Source organism: Pagrus major, chromosome 10 (assembly GCF_040436345.1).
Source record: "Pagrus major chromosome 10, Pma_NU_1.0".
Lineage (NCBI taxonomy): Eukaryota > Metazoa > Chordata > Actinopteri > Spariformes > Sparidae > Pagrus > Pagrus major.
In genome coordinates, this window is record NC_133224.1 from 1,600,634 (window position 1) to 1,619,333 (window position 18,700).

The 18,700-nt window shown below is 40.7% G+C and overlaps 2 protein-coding genes, 1 long non-coding RNA gene and 6 other non-coding genes across 9 annotated transcripts; all 9 read right to left on the minus strand.

The window, feature by feature from the left end:
• Nucleotides 1–1,104: 1,104 nt before the first annotated feature.
• Nucleotides 1,105–8,147, minus strand: rnf175 (ring finger protein 175). The gene is made up of 9 exons (XM_073474416.1): nucleotides 8,037–8,147; nucleotides 7,664–7,701; nucleotides 7,389–7,530; nucleotides 6,298–6,452; nucleotides 6,057–6,164; nucleotides 4,841–4,961; nucleotides 4,315–4,448; nucleotides 3,397–3,498; nucleotides 1,105–2,124 (listed from the first exon to the last, which is right to left on the minus strand). The coding sequence occupies exons 1-9, from the start codon at nucleotides 8,055–8,057 to the stop codon at nucleotides 2,004–2,006; spliced, it is 942 nt and encodes a 313-aa protein (XP_073330517.1). The 5' UTR covers nucleotides 8,058–8,147; the 3' UTR covers nucleotides 1,105–2,003.
• Nucleotides 8,148–9,328: 1,181 nt separating this feature from the next.
• Nucleotides 9,329–11,412, minus strand: LOC141003125 (uncharacterized). The gene is made up of 7 exons (XM_073474401.1): nucleotides 11,241–11,412; nucleotides 11,051–11,127; nucleotides 10,771–10,951; nucleotides 10,335–10,583; nucleotides 10,063–10,234; nucleotides 9,828–9,976; nucleotides 9,329–9,632 (listed from the first exon to the last, which is right to left on the minus strand). Exons 1-7 carry the CDS (start codon nucleotides 11,404–11,406, stop codon nucleotides 9,487–9,489), a joined length of 1,140 nt encoding a protein of 379 aa, XP_073330502.1. The 5' UTR covers nucleotides 11,407–11,412; the 3' UTR covers nucleotides 9,329–9,486.
• Nucleotides 11,413–12,022: 610 nt separating this feature from the next.
• LOC141003207 (uncharacterized) lies at nucleotides 12,023–13,150 on the minus strand. Its single transcript, XR_012179694.1, has 3 exons — nucleotides 12,904–13,150; nucleotides 12,274–12,403; nucleotides 12,023–12,149 (listed from the first exon to the last, which is right to left on the minus strand). It is a non-coding gene; the product is annotated as an uncharacterized lncRNA (long non-coding RNA).
• Nucleotides 13,151–14,465: 1,315 nt separating this feature from the next.
• Nucleotides 14,466–14,558, minus strand: LOC141004181 (small nucleolar RNA SNORD14). Its single transcript, XR_012179788.1, has one exon. It is a non-coding gene; the product is annotated as a small nucleolar RNA SNORD14 (small nucleolar RNA).
• Nucleotides 14,559–14,779: 221 nt separating this feature from the next.
• On the minus strand, nucleotides 14,780–14,872 carry LOC141004182 (small nucleolar RNA SNORD14). The gene has a single exon (XR_012179789.1). It is a non-coding gene; the product is annotated as a small nucleolar RNA SNORD14 (small nucleolar RNA).
• Nucleotides 14,873–15,758: 886 nt separating this feature from the next.
• On the minus strand, nucleotides 15,759–15,851 carry LOC141004185 (small nucleolar RNA SNORD14). Its single transcript, XR_012179791.1, has one exon. It is a non-coding gene; the product is annotated as a small nucleolar RNA SNORD14 (small nucleolar RNA).
• Nucleotides 15,852–16,053: 202 nt separating this feature from the next.
• On the minus strand, nucleotides 16,054–16,146 carry LOC141004183 (small nucleolar RNA SNORD14). The gene has a single exon (XR_012179790.1). It is a non-coding gene; the product is annotated as a small nucleolar RNA SNORD14 (small nucleolar RNA).
• Nucleotides 16,147–16,322: 176 nt separating this feature from the next.
• Nucleotides 16,323–16,415, minus strand: LOC141004201 (small nucleolar RNA SNORD14). The gene has a single exon (XR_012179806.1). It is a non-coding gene; the product is annotated as a small nucleolar RNA SNORD14 (small nucleolar RNA).
• A 749-nt stretch (nucleotides 16,416–17,164) lies between these two features.
• On the minus strand, nucleotides 17,165–17,257 carry LOC141004186 (small nucleolar RNA SNORD14). The gene has a single exon (XR_012179792.1). It is a non-coding gene; the product is annotated as a small nucleolar RNA SNORD14 (small nucleolar RNA).
• Nucleotides 17,258–18,700: the final 1,443 nt, after the last annotated feature.

Consider the following 18,700-nt stretch of genomic DNA (forward strand, 5'->3'; position numbering starts at 1 on the left):
TAATATAATAAACTCAGCCAGTAGGAGCAAAAGCAAAAGGACGACATCACATAAAGGCAAGTCTATAAAAGATCCTGCGAGCCTTATCTCCTCAGGCAGGGCGTTCCAAAGCCGAGGGGCCCTGATGGCGAAGACACGATCACCTTTGGTTTATAACCTCGACTTTGTAGCGGTTAGAAGGGCCTCGCCCGAGGATCTAAGGCTGCGAGCTGGCTCATAGGGAATTAAAATGTCTGCTATATAGGTCGGAGCCAGCCCCACTTTAAAGGTGATCAGTAAAATCTTAAAATCAATTCTATAACGGACGGGGAGCCAATGAAGGGACTGAGGTAATGTGATGTCGTCTGTTAAAACCAGTTAGAAGCCCAGCTGCCGAATTCTGTATAAAAGGGCTGTCGACCGTCTACAACAGATATAAAACAATAAAGGTCAAAGTCCCTGACACAGCCCAGAGAAAAACGCTCGACAAAGTTTTACTGAAGGACTGTGTGACTTCATTAAAGCTTCAGTTTATTTATCAGGACTGGGTTAAGATGTTAGAGTTAGACGTTCAGCCGCAATACATCAGAACCTTTTTGGAGAACTGAGAAACCCAAAGAAATTATTCTTTTTCTAATTTTAAATCTGTTACATCGCTATGTCTCATCAACTAATCACTGTCATTTTTTGTGAGTGTCTTCTTAGATGATAGTAATAAAGTGATCATTAAAAAAAACAAAAGCATATCCATACTTTAAATATCTGAGCATCTTACCTTAACCTTGGTCAACTGGCACTGAAGAGCGCAATGACGTGCGAGCATATTATGGATGTACCTGTGATTACCTATTTGTAATGGGCCATTTGTAATGGGCCATTTGTAATGGGCCATTTGTAATGGGCCATTTGTAATGGGCCATTTGTAATGGGCCATTACAAATGCATCATGTTAAGCCTTTCAACACACCCAAACCCATGACCCAGTACTGCTAAACAAGTCGAGATTAAATCCCCATTTCAACAGTTAACAACAAAACAGGTGTTAGTAAAGAACAACGGTCTGAGAAACGGAGAAACAGAGACGTTGGGAGCTTGTGCATGAATACATTTTCTGACACACTGATGAAGTTAAATAAACATTTAATAAATTAAAAGTCAATATCAGCAGCAGTCTTGACAACAGAGAAATGTCCATTTGACAGAAGAAAGCGATTTTCTTGTTGTAGCTCTACAGCAAAGGATGAGAGCCTCTTAAAGATGTGAACAAACTCCTGTTAGTGACTGTTTAGAGGCTGGTTACCAAAGTTTTGTATGAGGATGACCAATCTCCTTTATTTATAGCCTGTTTTATGATGTTCAAGGTTCAATTCCTGGAGGTGGGTCTGAGTCTTATTCGCACCACAGACAGTTTCCATTATGGAGGATCGGCGGCAGCGACAGTTAAACAGACATCCTCAATAAAACCTTTTGTAATAAACAAAACTACATGAAATGTAAACGGGTCATGTAACACTATGGTCTGTTTTGTAATAAATCTGAAACACTTAGCTTGTGTTAGTGGCGTCAACAGAAGCAGCAGTGATGCGTGTGCAAACTATAAAACTGTTTAAAAAGGCTTTTTTTAATCATACAGTACAAAGTAAAGCAATGATTTATCACAAAAACATGACATGCATGACGGCAACGTTTCCACACGTTCCAAAGTAAACTCCTCTCGAGACTTTCTCATGTCAATCGCGTTGAAATGATCGAATACTGGATCTGTGCTTCAATATTTTTGTCCAAGTCGGCTGCAGTTTGGCATCACAGTGTCCTCTGCACGCAGAGACCCAGACCGCCTGGGATCATCGCTCTGCTGGAGACTGTGCAAGCGTTCAGTCCAACAACATGTACCGAGGAAACAAAAGACTTCAGAAGCAGCCTGAATCAGCTCCTTGTAGCGCTGACTTTGACACTTCGCTGCCAAATGTTTCTCGCGCCGTTCGCGACTCAAGGACGTACCTACAGCGGCGTTCCTCAGGGCTCTATTCGAGGCCCAGGGAGAAGTTAATCCCGTGGACGATACCGATGATGATGGGTTGCCAGGCAACCAGGTATCGGAGCCAATCAAGCAGCTGCCCGTACAGGACATGTGTCTTCTCCCAGCTGGCAAGCGAAAGAATTAAGGAGAGCACTCAATAAAGAAGACGTGGTTTAATGGGTTAAGTCCTGTCAGACCACAGGGGTACAAATTAAACAGGGTGCAGCCTGTGAAGGGTGTATTTTAAAAGAGACAGTGCCAACTTTAAAGAAAGGGAGGGAGAGGAGAGGAAATGAACAAGATGACAGGAAGGACATAAATGATGTAAGGAAAGGTGGGAGGAGAGGAAAGGAAAGCAAAAGAAAGGAAAGCAAAGGAAAGGAAAGGAAAGGAAAAGAAAGGAAAGCAAAGGAAAGGAAAGGAAAGGAAAGGAAAGGAAAGGAAAGGAAAGGAAAGGAAAGCAAAGCAAAGGAAAGGAAAGGAAAAGAAAGGAAAGCAAAGGAAAGGAAAGGAAAGGAAAGGAAAGGAAAGGAAAGGAAAGGAAAGGAAAGCAAAGCAAAGGAAAGGAAAGGAAAGGAAAGGAAAGGAAAAGAAAGGAAAGCAAAGGAAAGGAAAGGAAAGGAAAGGAAAGCAAAGCAAAGGAAAGGAAAGGAAAGCAAAAGAAAGGAAAGGAAAGCAAAAGAAAGGAAAGCAAAGGAAAGGAAAGGAAAGGAAAGGAAAGGAAAGGAAAGGAAAGGAAAGGAAAGCAAAGGAAAGGAAAGCAAAGGAAAGCAAAGGAAAGGAAAGCAAAAGAAAGGAAAGCAAAGGAAAGGAAAAGAAAGGAAAGCAAAGCAAAAGAAAGGAAAGGAAAGGAAAGGAAAGGAAAGCAAAAGAAAGGAAAGTAAAAGAAAGGAAAGTAAAAGAAAGCAAAGCAAAAGAAAGGAAAGGAAAGTAAAGTAAAGTAAAGGAAAGCAAAAGAAAGGAAAGTTAAGGAAAGGAAAGTAAAAGAAAGGAAAGTAAAGGAAAGGAAAGCAAAGCAAAAGAAAGGAAAGTAAAGTAAAAGAAAGGAAAGTTAAGGAAAGGAAAGTAAAAGAAAGGAAAGTTAAGGAAAGGAAAGTAAAAGAAAGGAAAGTTAAGGAAAGGAAAGCAAAGCAAAAGAAAGAAAAGGAAAGGAAAGGAAAGGAAAGCAAAAGAAAGTCATCTCATCTATAAACATCTTGTTATCGTATCGTAAAAGACTTCAGGGAGAACTTTTAACTTTTTCTGAACATATGGGGATAATTTAGAGATCGTGTTCTCTGAGGATCTTCTTCGTGAAGATTTGGAAATCTCTGTGAACTTGTGAGCCTCCCTGTCTAATGACGAGTGTGATGAACAAATTATACTTCCCTACTACCGCTTGGCCAATAAAAGGATACGGGTTGTTCATCATCCTCTTCAAGTCAACCTTCTCGTTGCAGTACGGACACGTCTGCTTCTTACCCACGATGCACCAGCCGCGGATGCAGAACTCGTGGAATCTGAGGCGAGGGGGCAGGTTAAGGCAGAAAAACTGAAACTCCTTATTCTTACATTAACAAATGACACAGTCTACCAATGGCTACACAATTATCACACAGGTTGACATTTCAATCTAATATATGACAAAAACTTAAACAAGTCGATTAATAAGCTCCCAGTATTTCATTTCATTAGCTGGAAACATAATGGGTCCGCATCATATACTCTTACATGGTCCAAGTACAATTTAGATAACAATATCACTGAAAAGTAACTCTTAACACATGTTTTTATAATTAAATATTCAGGCACCTGGCAAAAACCAGCGTTGTGTGACCTCACAATACCCCTGGTTGTGAGTAAAGGGAGCATTTGACTCATTACAGTTCTTTATTTCCTTATTCACACTAACTTTGTGCAAATTTAACAGTCAAAAACAAGTGCTGAGGTGGAAAAAAGACTATAATGAGAGGAAATTGCATAAAATGACATAAAATTGCATGTTCAGACTTAAGAAAACCCATATAAGATGTATATTGTTGGATTTAAAGAAGAGAGAACGGGTCTCCGGTCTAGAAGCTCCTAACTGGTCAACTTGGACGTCAATCAATACGTCAGAGTTTCGCAAACATCTTAGGTAACTTCGATTGCAGTTTAATAATAGAGTCTTTCTGAAATAATATGGTTTAGGGGCAGATAAAAGCATGAAAATGCATCCATGAACAGTTTGTTGCTGAGTGCACAGAAACTTAACTTTGACCTCTGACCTCCCTGTGAGGACTCAGGAGACATAAAAAGCCTTTTCTCCTGCAGGATTTAACTGAGCTTTAGGATACATGTGTCCACAGGAGAGCTGGTAGGTGTCTTCTATAAATCCTTCCTCCTCCACGTCCACCAGGATCCTCTGGCCGCACACTGCGCAGATGTCGTTGGTCAGGCTCCTGCTGGGCATGCCTCCCTTGTTGTAGTACTGGAAAATGCACATGCAAGGCCAACGATTTGTTAATTTAAAACAATAGAAATGTCAACAGGCACCATTAAAAATGTGACGAATTAGCCATTAGCAGTTCCTGTATGTGGTGTACGAATGGATGTACAGACAGCTTTCACTGGATTACTTTAAAACTGAAGAAAACCTAAAATTGTGATGTTTGCAAGGCAAGTTCTGCAGTTACAAGGAGCGCCTGTTTTCTATGAGTCTCACCGAAACTAAAAATATGTGTATCACGTCTGTTTGTTCAGATTTGACAGATTTATGTATTCATTCATAAAGTTAACTATCTAAAGGCGGCTAACTAGTACTGAAACTGTGACTGTCAACTGATTTTTCACAAGGAATCCATCTTTTTAAAGGTGCTTTACCCCGATTGTAGAAGCCATGTAGTCAGAGCAGATTTCGGCAAAGTCTCGGCCCATGACGCCGTAGTAAAGCCCGTAAAACAGCATGATGACACCAACGTCCATCGAGTCCTCTGCCTTGATCCTGCACGGAGAAAGACAGATCAGCTGTCTCTTCACAAGTAGAAACAATCAATGTGTATTATCTTGCCAATTAACGCCATCTAAACTGCGCTTAGCTGAACCGAGACACATTTATATTGACAGGAATGACTTCCACTGAGTGTCCAGACTCCAACAGGCCATTATACTGTACATCCAGGCTTTACAGTCTCTTTATTAGGCTTTAAATAAAGAGAGAGATCTGCTGTTTAACTGCTGGAGCAGCCAGAGATCTGTTGAACAGCTGAGATCAAAACATAAAAACCACATATTAAATATAATGGTGGCTGTATTGAGGGTTTCTGGAGTGTCTCCCTGATTTGTTCTTCAGATTGTTTAAGAAATTAAACGACTGGTTGATCGACAGAAAAAATAGCAGTAACTATTTTGATCATCTATTAATCGCTTGGGTCATTTTTCAACCAAAACTGGTGGAAAAAAGCTAAATATTCTGTCTGTCGAGCTTCTGAAATGAGAGAATTAACTGATTGTATAATAGTTTAAGTCATTTTTTAGGTAAAAATGTCAAATATTTGCTGGTTCCAGCTTCTTAAATGTGAGGATTTGCTGCTTTTCTTTGTCATTTGTGACAGTAAATGAAGAATCTTTGGGCTTTTGAACAAGACGGCAACCTTTATCACAATTCTTACATTTTAAAGATTAAACAACTGCAAATAATCAGCAGAATAATCGATAATTTAAAAAAGATTATCGTTACTTTTTGTTTGGATGTCAACAATGTGGATGTAACTCCCTTCCCTAAGTCTATTGATGAAACGAGGGCACAGTGACGATTCAGATTCATCAATATCTGAACCTTCATACCACTTCAAGACTTCACCAGCTGCACAATTCAGGAAGACACATATTTCAGCCAGATTTTATGACTACAAGCACCTGTGCAGCTTGTAAATATGTCAAAACATTATGTGAAATTGTAATTTCCAAATGTGAAAAGGTAAATTTCATACATGACGTTTTCACGAGGGCTGCGACAACCAAAAATGACACAGCGACAACTATTCAGTTTGGGCTTTAAAAGACACTTCTGATCTACTGACTGTGAGCGGCGACGCACCTGAAGAAGACGTTGAAGCCGAACATGGTGAACATGATGGCCAGGTAGCCCAGGACGCCCACCGCATAGCTCAGCTTGTAGATTAACAGGAACCACTTGTACACCATCCTGAGAAACACAGACACCATTAATACAGCACATCTTCGTATAATGGTCGAATGGTTCCTGGCGATGGCAAACAAACAAACTGAAATGAAAGACAGCCCAGCGATGAATGTCAGGACGTCTGTCCTCGTCTCACCTCGGCGTCCTGCAGGACAGCGGCTTGCGGGTGGCTCTGAAGATGACGTAGCTGGTGACGACGGAGAACATGCCCCACATGGACAGAAACCTCCACCAGTAGAGCTTGATGGTGAAGTAAAGAGGAACCACCCACATCTGGACGAGAGTCACCAGCTGAGGAGGAGGACGACACTTTATTACACTTACTTTCTATCAAACTTTGTGAGAAGTGATTCTCCTGCTGCTTCAGCCCGACCCGTCTTCCCCTTTCCGGTCTAAATGGATGGTACACACTGTGAAACCTTCTGAGGCAGACTTATTAAAAACCTAAGTAGGACTATTTTACACATGTTAGCTCATCAGCCATGGTTACAACTCCTGAGGCGCTGACAAAGAGGAGCTTTGTCACATCTGAGCGAACAACGCCGCTGATGTCGTCAGATTTATGTCACAGTCTGGAGATTATGAATTTTAGCAGAAAAGCTGGTTATAAACTGAAGGACTGGAGTTTATAAGATGGGATATTTACTGGGCAGGAGGAAGGAATTTAAAGAATGTGTGAAACCAAACAGATATGTAGGATCCACCAGGGGAACAGTTCACGCAAAACTGATGGAAAGTCAGGTGAAGTGTCGTAGTCCACGAAACATTTCTGGAGCTTCACAGCAAAACAGAGTTGCAGCGTTCTGCTGAACAACTGAAGCAGCTGGAGACTTGAAAACAACCAGAAATGTTTTGTGGACCACGAGAATTCACCTGGCTTTTCTATCAGAACGTGCAGGAGGAGGTGATGACTCCATAAATCTGCTTCGAAATCCAGTCCATTCATGTGCAGAACTTGCCTTGGAAACATCACGTTTTTAAGTTTTCTTCGGTATCAAAGTGATCCAGTGATGTTTGTCTGTTCATGCACAGGTTCACTGCAAACAGGAAGTGCTTAAAGCTAATTCGGCAAAGTTTAAATTGACTTTTTTCCTTGTTTTTATCCGTTTTAAATCAAGTCTCCAGCTTCTTTAGGAGGAGATGATTTGCGGTGAACTTTCCCTTCTCATAAACATCAGACTGGGTCGATGAACCGTCCCTCCTCGTCTGACACAGTTCACCACTCACATTGTAGGAGCGGTGGTGCCGCTGCTTCCACTGGACCAGGACGATCTGAGCCACCACCAGCGTGGCGATGAGGATCAGCACCATCTCTGCATGCATGGCCTCGTGACCCCTGTGCTTCACGTGCAGACGCTCGTGCTGCACCCTGACAAGAGGGCAGAAACAAGCACTGTGAGGACAGGGTGGAGGCAGCTGATGCATGGAGAGGAGAAAAAAAAATGCATAATTTCAATATATGATCATATGAAAATCAGTGGACAGAAACAGGTTGTGCTCACTTCCAGTTTTCTCTGTGTGTCATCTTCAGCAGGTCGTCCTGTAACAGAGGCAGAGACAGAAATAGCAGCTGGGGGAGTCTCTCTGGACGCTTTTATGTAGGTTAACACAACTTTCCAGGCTTATTAACACGTAGCATTCAGTCAGGGTGAAGTAAATACAATAAGACGTGATGTATACTGGAGAAAAAAGGCGTTTCTTGTGTGTCTGCGCTGCCACGTCCCAACAGCTGCAGCCTGAGAACTGACAGCTCCTTCACAGCTGACCTGAACCAGGCGGCTAGCTGCAGCTAACCACCGGTTTTTGCTCATTTTCTTCGTTAAAAGAGTCGTAAATTAGGACTAACAGCTGCGTTAGTAACCCGGGCTCACTTACCTGGGGGTGCACGCCCGCCATTCCTTGTTTTTTAGCCTGCAAAGGTGCAAGCTAGCCGGCGAAACACAGCTCCGTTAGCTCTGCTGTGGCAGCAGCTTCCCCACTGCCCGACGTGCCGCGTGTATGGCAGGCCAACAGGGCCAAAAACCATACGCGTCATATAAATGGCTCATTTTGTCCCTATCACTTTTTAAAAGCATGTTTTTTTAAAAATAAATAAATGTTTTGACTTTCCAGACATATGCATTTCTGATTCTGCTGCAAAATAATGACCAAATAAGTAGTAAGAGTCACGTGGAAGATATATGTTGTGATGCGTTTTCAATATACTATAGGTTAAAATCAGAGTGTAGTGAATTTCATTGACTTTCATTGAAACATCTTGGGTTTTATGGTAAAACCCATAAATAAGTTGCATTTTTTAACTTCCATTTCCCTCGTCGTGAAGTCGGTGGGTATTTTGAACGGGTTTTCAGTTAAAGGTCCCATATTATAAAGCTTTTTCAACAACATATGTTCCAGAAAACATGTTTTTGAAGTTGTTTGCTGGAAATAGCTTTTAGGAACAGATTCTTGCCTACCTCTCCTACTATCTCTAGAAGCTATGCAATTATATAGTAAGCCTACACTACAGTTATAAGTAAACTATATTTTGCTTCTTCTTCACAAAACGTTAAGTTATGTCTTGCAAGTTTCAAGGTACCAAATTGTCATCCAGATGTGTTGTGTTGTAAACTTGAGAAAGCCTGGCCTAGCACTACTGGCCGTTCACCTCAGGCTGAGAAAAAGTACTAGCTAGCGAGAGCACGCTCGTTCAAATCTAAAACGTGGATGCTATTATTGGTAGCAAATACTGGTATACCAGGTTTCTTATTTCTTTAGCTTTATACATGCATGAATCATCATTTTTTTATTTGTTTGTTTAGGTGCACATGTGGAAATTGTGCAACAATTTACATTTACAACATTTACAGGGCTGACTACGGTCCTTTACAGCTACGGGGGACAGAGCAGTGAGTTTTATCTATAATAACCTTCTTAACTTCACTGTTCATACACCATAATAAACTAAATATAAATCAGCCAATGCCACCAATTCAGATCATATTTTTTCTTGAACATATAGCAAAGTATTTCCTAAGCAAATACTGTATATTACACATGAATAGATACAAACAGATACAATAAACATTTATTGACTGCAGTCATTGTACATAGAAATACAGTATACATGAAGGATTCACTGAATCCAAATTAGAAAAATGTGAACACAGATGTTGACATTATAGAACCTGTTGACTAACAATGTTCAATCTCCTCAGTCGTTACAGGTATTTAGCTTATAGAAGTGTCGTGAGCTGGTGCTGGGGCTTCCTTGGGGCGGAAGATACGGGTAGTGATCCCATCGTGTGTTGTACTTCGGATACGTCGGGAGTTTGAATCTTGAGACCTAGCTGGCGATGACCTCCTTGTCTGGATGCTCATATTGTGAAGACAGGTCCGGCGGGATGTTTATCTTCAGAATCTCAGCTCTGTACGATGATGGGTCGACAAAGACCTTCTCCATGATCAGGTCCATCAAATCATCAACATACCCTGTGCAACACACACACACACACACAACAACTGTTCATATATTGACATTTTGCACTTTGAATTTTGTAGTTTCTCAGGTATTTAAGTTAGTGTTTTTTGTTTATTTATTGTGTTGAAAGTACCGTTGCAGTACTTTGTGTCATGTACAATATAAATGTTTATTTTTCTGAGTGGATAAAATAAATGAACACTTACTGAACGTCGCCTCAGTCTTCACTGGTTTGGCTCTGCTCTCCCCCTTCCTGGACTTTGGAAAGCTCAGTTTGAAAAGAGGATCCCCTGATGATGTGGTGGCTTGTCCTCTATCAGCATTCTCATTGTAATGCAGTGCAGCCAGGTAGAGTCTTGGACAGTAAAAAGAAAATCAAACATGAAAACAATTGCAAGAAATGGGCAAATGTTCTCAACAAGTAATCACAGTTTAATTTACCTGCACAGCATTCCCAGATATGGATAGACCACGTTTTTTGGAGCGAACCGCAGGATAACGCTATGGAACGCCTTCAGAGAGGACGTCTGGTGGTGGGGACTGAGTTTTGCAATGTCCTTCAGGACTGTCTTTTTGGTCAGCTCCTTCTCCAGGTGGTAGAAAGCAGGAGTTGCTGAAAGACAAAAACGTTATATATTACATCATATCATATTATTGGTAATGACTGTAATTGCAGCTAATCAATATAACCAAACCAGTTGGATGAAACAAACCTGCTGAGAGCCATTTACTCTTGTCCCTTGTTCTGCGAATTGTATGGAGGCATTTTGGGAAGATGGGGACCTCATGTGTATGAACATCCTGAACATGGTTCAGGAGGGAGGTCCATTTAGCCACTCTCTCCGGCCCCGTCGTCGATGATGCAGCTGTCCAATAGACGTGGTTTCTGATGGCTGGCATCCACCTCTTTACTTTTTGGCAGTCCTTTTTCTTGCTAATTTTATCTAGTTTCTTTGAAATTCCTACAAAATCAGAATAAATATTTTTTTCAATAAAAGTTAACCCAATATGAATGTGTTGTCATGAAGCCTTATGTGTAGACTCACCAGGTACAGGCCTACAAGCTGCTTTCTGTATGTAAAAAAGCCCGCCAATACATTCAGCAAATATTTATGCAATTTCCCTCACTTGCAACACAAGGAAATATACCTTTCTCCATGTGCCAGACATCGTAGAACTGTGAGATGTTGTTCTCGCTCAGGAGTTTCTGTATTTGTGGGTGACGGTCGGTGACGATGCAGTCGAGGGTTACACCACGTGCACCCAACAATGCCAGGCTCCTCTTCAGGCCCTCTTTCTCCATGTGTGAGCTTCCACCAACCTCATTGCTCTGTCAAAAAAATCACAAGTACGGATCCATATTTAAAATGTGTGTCATGGCAAAATTTTAAAAAAGAGAAAACAGTAAAATTTCATTCGTCCCGCCCACCTGAACCAACTGGAGATCGACAACAGTGTTGGTGTTGAGGTCCATCATGGTATAGCTACCAAATTTTGCACAGTGCCCTGTGAAAACATTGTCACAATCTTGTATTGAAGTCTGTGGTATGTGTTTACGACAGTCTTCCTATTCATTTACAATCAAACATATCCTACTCTTAGCATTTCCAAAAATATACCTGGAGAGTCAGCCCTCATGTCGCCACCGAGTATGACTTTGTTTTCTTCGCTGAGCTGCTGCAACATCACCTCCTGCGAATTTTTCCATGCGTGTACAATAGCTGGTTCTATAAACATCCTGGCATGCCGACGGAACGTGTCGTACAGAAAAATCTGCAGACGCATTGCCTTGAACACCTGATGTAGACAAAAACAACAACAGGTTTTAATAATATTGAACATTATATGCCATATTCAACAATGGAGCGAGTTATTCTTTACTCATTCTTCATTTACCCTTTGAAGTTTAAAGAACGAGGCTCCACTGGTGTACACTGCTGCAGAAAGCTGTACGTTCCCAGCTGGCGTATTATCCAGAAGAGGCTGGCTTTTCCAACTTCGGGAATACTCACAATGGTTGCACAGCTGTTCCACTGATACAAATGTCCCCAGCCTTTTGGTTTTTACAGCGCATACACGCTTGCACACAGCACACACCTCAAACAGCTCCATCAGACAGGTCTCGTACACTATGTACTTCCTTATCTCCCGTGTGGAAGTGGATGCAGCATCTCTGAAAAGTTAAAATGTAGCAGGACTGCTGAAATACACACCATCCGTTTCAGGAAAAAAACTGAAAACTGATTATATACATTTAGAGAAAGATATTTCTGTAACTCACGACATGACTGTCGACTCTGTCAAAGCTGTGACCGAGTCTTCAGGGTCGTAGGTTGTATCCAGCCCTTGAGAAGCCATCATTGAGCTGCCCTCGAGAGAATCCTCCTCCTCCTCCTCATCCTCATCCTCCTCCAGGCGAGGTCTCTTAGACGGTCGCTCTTTGGATGTTGAGCTTAGAAAAGGCAGTGGGGCTATGAAGGGATCAGTGGCCGTGCCAAAATCCTTGCAGGACACAGTAGCCTGGACAGCTGTAACAAAAGTATATTTTTCATGATGACAGCACTGTTACAGTATAGATTCAAGCACTAAAGGCTGCAACAGCTCATTGTTACACTTGATCAAAAGCAATTTGCAACCTAGAACACTACAAACCTTTACTTCTGTAATGTGACTGAAGAGTCCTGGAAGAGAGTTGTGTGCCAACACTGCGTCGTTGAGGTGGCTCAGTCTGGCAGCCAGTATCCCTTGTAGGGCGAACAGGTAACTGTGATGATGTACTGGCCTATATAGAAAACAAGAGAAGCGACATCAACTTTTTCTTACGTGCATAGCTATGCCAACAGCTACATAAAGCATAACAAAGGATCACTCATAAATGAACTCCAGGAGAAGAAACTCATTACACAGAAAATTGTGCTGTGATTGTGCCGACTGGGTCTCTAAGTTTGCATGTGGAGACCATGCAGATCGCTAACTAGGAGCTAGCGTTTAGTGTTAACTTGGAAGCTAGCTGTTAGCATTAGCTTGTACTATGTGGCGAAGCACTGCTTGGTTAGTTCGTGTAAAATTGCAAAATAAACACAGCTAAATATTTGTACGGTCTAACATTTCCCTAGGACATGCACTAAATGATTTGCCAGATCAGAAACGTGCTACACAGACTGATTCTGCTGTAGCACTAACTTGTGGTGTGGTCAGAGAAGCTAGCGGTTAGCTGCTAGCCTTACCTTGTTCTCAATGGCAAACACAAAGAAACACACAGCTAGTTATTTGTATACCTACATGTCCCTCGTCTGCAGGTATTCCACGCAAAGTTGGAACTGCGCCACCGTCTAGAAGAAGTCTGTCGACAAATCCTGCCTTGTACGGACCGAGGTTGGCGAAACAGTCAGTCTCGAAGTGGTTGGCACACACGAACAGTTTTTTGCAAACTGCAGCTGGGACGTTGCCTTCAAAAATGAAATCAAGCCATGCCGCTCTTTGGTCCTCTGCGGCTGGGACACGATGGAGTGTGGCGTGCTCGTCTTTACAGCCGCCGACAGAGCACTTCTCGTTGCGCCGCCACATGGTGCTTTGGATAGAGTAATGGCGGCTCTCCAAGGCGGTGATGCTGTACCTGGTGGGTGGAGACACTGTGTGGGCGGGAATATTCAAATGATCGGTCAGTGACGTCAGTGACCGATACCGAATTTGACTCGCTCATCTGGAAACTGCAGGCAAGACGCTGTCAGACATCTGTATCTCACTCAAAAAAGCACGGATGGTCTTTATAAGTTTATATGCGTGTGGCAGCACCATAGACCCAAAATCCCAGAAAGAGTGAGTTTTTCATAATATGGGACCTTTAAATGTCTGAAATAAGGTCTGTGGTTACTACAGACTTCAGATATTCACACGTTGTTTAAATTATTATACGTCCGAGTCCAAAAAAACAGCAGCTAAATGAGACCAGAGGTCATCAGGGACAATAAGTATCATGCCAACATGGACTCATTGTTTTTCCTTTTGGCAATTTCACTTACATTTAAAAAATCACAAGTTTATTATCTTGAAAATAAAAAAATTGAAAAGTATCAAACTTGCCACAGAGCATATTTTCTGTAATAATCAAAAATTTATTTGAGCCGAGGTAGACATCGTTAACCTTATTCTTTTCATTATGATTGATTTTCATAATTTATATGCCCCTTGTAAGACTTTATGCAATGTTTTCCCCCCGTTTTATAATCTGACATCATAGTAAACCTCCTTTTATACTGCCTACAATCACATGTTGAAGACTGGTTAAAAAAAAAATGTTTCTTCCTAGCACCTGTTCCCACCACTTTAACACAACTCACTGCAAGTAAATAACACAGGACAAAGTTATTGAATATCTAGTAGTATTTCATTTACACACACACACACACACACACACACACACACACACACACACACACACACACACACACACACAAAATGAAAAAGTAAATTTTATGTTCTGGTCAATATCATGTTTTCAGGTCACTACAGTGAGAACTTTGTGTGCAGTCTTGTGGTATTTTTGTGACCAAAGCCCTGTAAAAATGACAAATTTCACAAGTAAAAAACACCATGTAGGCAAGAAAACTCACACTCAAACTTTTATTTCATTGTGGTTTGATGCAACAGTTTGATCTTTGATCAACAAATTTCTCTGCATACAAAAACTGATGAAACGATTGGGGAAAAACCCTCCTCCTGAATCGACTGAAGACGAATCGATGCAGCTCCATGTTCTTGTCCTTCCTGTCGGATGGAAGAAATATAATATATTAACCAACAAGCAGAACACTTTGATCTTATGGGTACAACTAGAACTGAATTCGCTCAGACATCCAAGGAAGGTTTGGGCCATCTTTGGTCTGTCGACCTCTGGTGGAAACTACGAATGGCAGGAAATAATGTCATCACAGCGAACTGTAGGTCGTCAGTCTGTACATTACAGCTGGACCGGATTTACAAACTGAAATATATTGTTCAAAGTAAAATACATACCAGACAAGAAGCAGCACCACGTGACACTGGAGAGTATTTATGAAGCACCTCCGGCAGAGACTTCCACCCTGAAAGTGACATGTAATAACAAGTTAGCCGATAAGCTGAGGACAAAACTTTGATTTATTCACATGTTTTGAATTCGCTCAGACATCCAAGGAAGGTTTGGGCCATCTTTGGTCTGTCGACCTCTGGTGGAAACTACGAATGGCAGGAAATAATGTCATCACAGCGAATTATGGCAGCAGGTAGAAAGATCAAGGTTGAGTTGAATTTTCTAATATAAAAAGAGGTTTCAATAAAAAGAAACAAAAAACCTACCAATTTCTCAGGCAAAACCTGAGTCGGGTTCTAGTCAAGGGTTTAGGAAATTTAGAGGTTTTAAAAAGTCAAATTAAAAGTTATTTTACGCATTTTTATAACTACTTAATGTTTACCTAATTGAATTTAACCCCGATGTTGCTCCAACTATTCATCAAGTTATAAATTAAGCCAAAAATTAGGGCAGCAACTCACGATTTATTGTCTATAGTTGTCCATAAAAATAAAAAAAATAAAAAATATATACACTATAATTTCCTACAGCCGACGGAGATTGATTCAGTTTGCTTGTTTTATTAAACCAACACACTACAACGTCACTTGATTAGTTGGGACAAGGACAAGTTTAACATTTCTAATTTTTCTTTCCAAGCTTCAATTAAAGATTACTATAATTATCAGTTGTACAGCATATAAAATATATAAAACAACTAAACAGAATTGAGTATCAGAGTTGCTGATCGAGTAAGGAGGATCAGGTGCCTCACTTGCATGCTGATCTGATAAACCAATTTCAGTATCGTGTAGTTTGTAGGGACCAAAATGTTCGTTTCACATCCTGAATCGATGTGTTTGTAATCTGTTTGTTTTTAATCCCAGCAAGCTTTTTAGCCGATTAAATGAAAGAATAAGACCTCAGGACCTTAACATAGTGATGAGACACTCACCTACTGTACTGAAGACGGATGAAGGCGCCTCAACCAACATCCACACTCCAACATCCAGCCTGAAAATGAGTTGAAATCTTTTCAGTTACGATATTACAAAACAAAAATGGTCACCATTCCCCTTCTCTACAGTCGCTCAGACATCCAAGGAAGGTTTGGACCGTCTTTGGTCGGTAGACCTCTGGTGGAAACTACGAATGGCAGGAAATAATGTCATCACAGCGACAGGATGTAAGCTACTCGAGCAAACATTGTAATCCTAAAAACATACATACCAGTTTTGCAGTCTTTGGTTGCAATCACGCCGACAAGAACTCTGATGGATGCTGAACTATCACCACCAACATGTTCATCCTGAAAGTAAAGACAGAGAAAGTTAGATCTGAAAGCAGAGGTGTGAAGTGACAAGCTGACAGATTTGTATTGTTCGCTCAGACATCCAAGGAAGGTTTGGACCATCTTTGGTCTGTCGACCTCTGGTGGAAACTACGAATGGCAGGAAATAATGTCATCACAGCGACAGGACTGTAACTTTCAGAGCAGCTACTTTATCAAAGACTGTAATCAGAAAACATACCAGCTGCACGCGCCGTGATCTTCACCAGTCACCACATCAAGACGTTCACCCTGAAAGTGAGAGAGAAAGTTAGAACTGAAAGCAGAGACGTGTGGAGACATGTTACAAAGTTTTATTTTTCGCTCAGACATCCAAGGAAGGATTGGACCATCTTTGGTCTGTCGACCTCTGGTGGAAACTACGAATGGCAGGAAATAATGTCATCACAGCGAAAAACCTGCAGGCACTTCTACAGTCACGTGGACGCAATTCAAAGATCGTTTGAAGAGACTCATCTCATACGGAGACATGTTGTTCTTGACTCATTTTTTTGGGAAAGGTTTAATTGGTATTTTGTTTGTACATGTTCAAAATAAATCAATGAGAATTTGCTCCTTTTCTCCGATGTATATCATTTTAAATTGACTAGTGTTCGACTTTTGACTGTTCAGAGGGTAAAAAGACGTCATCACTTAGGACTCCTGATCGGCATTATTCACCGTTTCAGACTTTTCATTGACATAATCAAAATATATTGGTGCTACTTAACTTTAAAGGAGGATTTAAGGGTTTTTTTTCGGTCAAATGTTGGCACAAGAACAGCTTTCACTTAATAAAAACATACTGTCATAATCCAAACTGGAAAATTAAATGATTGGCAAGTAATTCTCTTTCCATCAACTAATCAGATCAGCTCTAACGACCACATTGTGTGCTCAGCATCGAGTTAGTTTCATTTTGATATCACATAAACTCAGTAAATGTATTCATCAGCTCACCGGTACCGAGGGTCCAGTGGAGCACATTCATTTCTGCATCGCATCTTCCATCGTTGAGCAGCTTCTGTACGGTGTCCCTGAAGGTCATTATCCACCTGAGAACAAGCAAACTTATAATTCAATAAACGTATAAAACAGCTTTTAAATTAAAAGTGTTTTTCTTGTAAACAAAAGCAAAGATCAGTAAACTCCTAATGATAACAACGCTCAGACATCCAAGGAAGGTTTGGACCATCTTTGGTCTTTAGACCTCTGGTGGAAACTACGAATGGCAGGAAATAATGTCATCACAGCGTAGACGGACACGTGGTTCAGAAAGTCAGGAGGGAAAATATCTTAATAAAATCATCTCTGACCTTCTCGGACCTGCGGGCAACAGCGCCGAGGTGACGCCGGCGTCCTCGGGTCAAAAGAGCGGCAAAGACGAAACATTTCACAACCTGAAAAGGAAAAATTTTTTTTGATGAATTCAGTTAAATGCATGTTATTCGTTATAAAAGTGTTCGCATCAAGAAACATAACTTCATCGTATGTCTTTTTCTTAAATTATGCCATTTATAGAAATCTTTAACATGTCTTAACCTCCTTTTTTCTTCTTTTTAAAATAAATGTATCTTCTTGAATAGGTACAAGCACTTTAAATATATATTGTTTGAGTTTACTTTTCATAAAACCTGTTGAGTCTCAGTTCACGTGCTCACGTGTTCCTCTGCTACAGAAACAAACACTGGTGTGTTTCATGGCTTCATCTCTTCACCAGTGAACGTTTTCTTTAAACAAAGTTTATTTATATGTTCTCTATATCACATAGTATCAAACACGAGGCCTTTCTTTAACCTGCCACTGATGATATATAGTTGTAACAGCAGTGAAATGAAGAAAAACCTCTTTAACTCTTTAAACACGTTGAGTTTAGTCGCCAGCAGCGATATTTTGGACAACGTGCAGACGCGATGTTTCTGAGACAATCTACCTCCATCCGTTAAATAAACTCATCATCTGTGCTGGATATCGCCGCCGTATCCTTCTACACACTGTTCTCAACACGCACAAGCTTTTATTTGCTGTGTGAAGAGTCGTTTTTAAAGTATATTTACCGGTAAAGTCGGAGAGAGTCGCGACTCCGCAGCTCGTCCGGATCCTCCGCAGCGTGAAGTGACTCCGGAAGAGCGCTCGCTTCTTTTTGTTCCAAAATGGCGGCTGGTGAACTGGGTAATGGCGCCGCACCGCCCCCTGCTGGACTGGAGGCTGAACAGCAGACAACTTTCACTGCCCAGTACTCACTGATTTATCCAAGTACTCTTTACATACCGTGTTATTATGATGATGATGATGATTACTATTATTATTATTTTTATTATTATTATTATTATTATTATTATTATTATTATCACTATTATTATTATTATTACTATTATTATTATTATTATTATTTAAAGTGAAAGTCACCCATACAAAGTGATAGAATATAGGTAGTAAGTACTGTACTTAAGTATTTCCCATTTCCTGCTTCTTTATACTTCCACTTCACTACATTTTGGAGGCAAATATTGCTACTTTTTACTCTACTACATTTATTTGATTACTTTACTTACTAGTGACTTTACAGATTAAATGCTGCATCAGAGCCAAAGTAGAACAATTTCAATTTAATTCACTTTATTAGCGATAATAATGATACAAATCAATATAACTAAATGTAAATATATATATCATTTACTTTTACTTGTACTTTTGAT